General features: G+C 46.5%; 1 protein-coding gene across 1 annotated transcript in view; it reads left to right on the forward strand.

The window, feature by feature from the left end:
• Positions 1–590: 590 nt before the first annotated feature.
• The window catches only part of YWHAQ (tyrosine 3-monooxygenase/tryptophan 5-monooxygenase activation protein theta), a 21,438-nt gene continuing 19,334 nt past the window's right edge, over positions 591–2,694 (forward strand). Inside the window, exon 1 of the mRNA XM_005420296.2 lies at positions 591–995. Coding sequence (XP_005420353.1) covers positions 702–995 — 294 coding nt within the window. The 5' untranslated portion in view covers positions 591–701. The remainder of the gene's footprint in view (positions 996–2,694) is intronic.

Here is a 2,694-nt window from a genome sequence, read left to right on the forward strand (position 1 = left end):
CGGCCCCGGCCTCGCTCGCCCCCAGGGAGGCGGGGCCTGGAGGGGTTTAACCCCTGCTGCGTTCGCCGGCGCCGAGCTCGTCTTGCTGCTTTTATTATGTATTTTTTCCCGCCAGTCCCGGCATTCATGCTCGCCTGCCTCCGGCGCTCGCCCGCGGGGCTGCTAGCACACGGGGGCAGGGATTTGGGCGAGGGCCCTAGGCAGGGTGGTAACCAGGAATCATTTCACGGTCCCTGTTAGAAGGCATATTAATATGCTCACGTAGGCCACGAAGGAAAAGCGGGGTGATGACTTTTTTCTGATGGAAAAGCAGCTCTTTCCACTGCTTGGGCGTCTGGCTGCCGTCCCTTGGATAGCACCGACCGAGTGTGACTTCTCCGCCTGGGTTTCTAGGTCGTGGTTTCCCGAGGGGTGGACCCTTGGGACGAGTCCTCGTAGCCTTGCATGGAAGCGCAGGATGTTGCAGTCCGCCTCTCCAGGAGGAGCACCTGGAGATGGGGAAGGGAAGGCAAGGCTCACAGTAATTCTCGTTTTTTGCTGGGTTGCAGTGGGTGCTGTAGGGTCGTGTTCGGTGGTGTTTATCCTGGCATCATGGTTGCTGTCTTCTTTTTGTCAGGTTTTGAGGTGCATTCTTGTGTTGATACTGTGACATCTCCAGCTTCTTCTGCTACTGCGCTGCTCTTATCCCACTGCCAGCCACCATGGATAAGACCGAGTTGATCCAGAAAGCCAAGCTGGCTGAGCAGGCCGAGCGCTACGATGACATGGCCACCTGCATGAAGGCGGTAACGGAGCAAGGGGCCGAGCTGTCCAACGAGGAGCGCAACCTGCTCTCCGTGGCCTACAAGAACGTGGTGGGGGGGCGGCGCTCGGCCTGGAGGGTCATCTCCAGCATCGAGCAGAAGACAGACACCAGTGACAAGAAGATGCAGCTTATCAAGGACTATCGGGAGAAGGTGGAGTCTGAGCTCAGGTCCATCTGCACCACGGTGCTGGTAAGTGGGGACTTAGTTTTTTCTTATATTTTGTTTAAGGTAAAGAAATGCCGTATTTAAGTGTGCTGCTGTACTGGGAGAAGCATTGGGAACTTGGTTGGAGCATATAACGAGTGTTGTGCTGGGGTAGGTGAGGTCAGTACCATAACTTCTACAACCCTTACATGGGTCACCGTGATCAGGAGAATCAATTGCACTATGCTATTAGCCCTATATGTGTAGAGACATTTGAGATACTCGGTTTTGGGTGTCTGTGAGGTACATTTTTGGGTGGAGTGATCCATATGCAGTATTTCATCAGGTAGTTGCAGAGATACAGAGAATTTAGCCTCTCCTGTGGTTAGTAAACCTATTCATAAAATAAGCTGAAAATGTGAAAACCCCTTTATTCTGATCAGCTAATAAGTTTCTGCAAACATTGAAATGCTGTCTACATTTTGTTTACTTCCTCATGAAGAAAAATACTCTAAAGGGGTCTCCAGGAGACATTTTGAGGAATGTTATAAATTTGATTTTACAAACTTAGACATCTGTATTGAAGGGGGGAAAGAGACATGTACAAATTGTCTTTGTTAGATGCAAGCTGAGTTTTCAGGGTATCTTTGAGATGAGTTTGCAGTAATTATGGAGCAGTGTAAAGCTAAGATGTAAAGACTAGAATGACACCCTAAGCATGCATTAAACCCAGAAGTATATTTCTGTGGAAGCAGCAGAATTCCAGATGCTATTGATAGGAAAACTGTAGTGGGGAGCTCAAGAGATGTGTGTCAGCAGTGTGGAGGCTGCTGGACCCAGTTCTACATGACCAGGGAATTGTATCTGCAAGAAATTGCATGTGCATAATGCAGTAGTAATTCTGTGGCAGATCATCTTCAGTGGTTGATTTGCTCCTCTTAGTTACCTTTTTTTTTTGGTGTATAGTATTGCTAATGTGAGACCAGGAGGAAGCAAGTCTATAAGGAAATAGACAATTTTGAGGTAAATTTATTCTAGATTTGTTTAGGAGATGTGAATTTAAAGGTAACTAGTCTGGAAGTAACTGATTTTTCTTCATGATTAAGTGTTCTGTCTCACGTACAAGGGAGTGCTTCTTTGGATTGTGCTGAAAATACCTATATGCTTCCTTGTATGCTGCCACCTAGGTTTGTTTTTTCTTTCTAAATCAAAGTGATTTGTCTTGAAAATAATTTTCGTATTTATTAGCTTTATGAATCAGTTCATTCCTTAGCACATTTAAGAGCCCATGCCTTTCACAAGAGCAAAATTGTTTCTCCAGTTACAGGTGTATTGAAATTGTGAAAGTTTCACCTTTGTGAAAATGATGGGACTTCTGTAGGATTCCTGCTTCCTGTTACAAAAGTTTCACTAGAACCCTGTGTGATAAGTGCCAGCATTTGTGTCACTCTTCTTTCTCTACTCAGTGCCCCACTTCAGAACTAATTTCTTGGGGCCTCCATGTAAAGCTCGCTCTTCAGACTTCTTAATCTCCCTTTGTCCTTTTACCAAATGTAGTGCCTTGGAGAAGGTGATGCATAAAATCTCATACTGGTTGTACCATTTTGACGAGGAACTTGTGTTTCCATAGGGAGAGGCAGCGAACCCCTTCACACAGTGTCTCTACTGAAGTTATTCCACCCCGTCTGATGGTGGCCGGCAGATATTCTGGTAGCCATGCTAGCACAGACCTCTAGTGTAGGGA

Source organism: Geospiza fortis, unplaced genomic scaffold (assembly GCF_000277835.1).
Source record: "Geospiza fortis unplaced genomic scaffold, GeoFor_1.0 scaffold81, whole genome shotgun sequence".
Lineage (NCBI taxonomy): Eukaryota > Metazoa > Chordata > Aves > Passeriformes > Thraupidae > Geospiza > Geospiza fortis.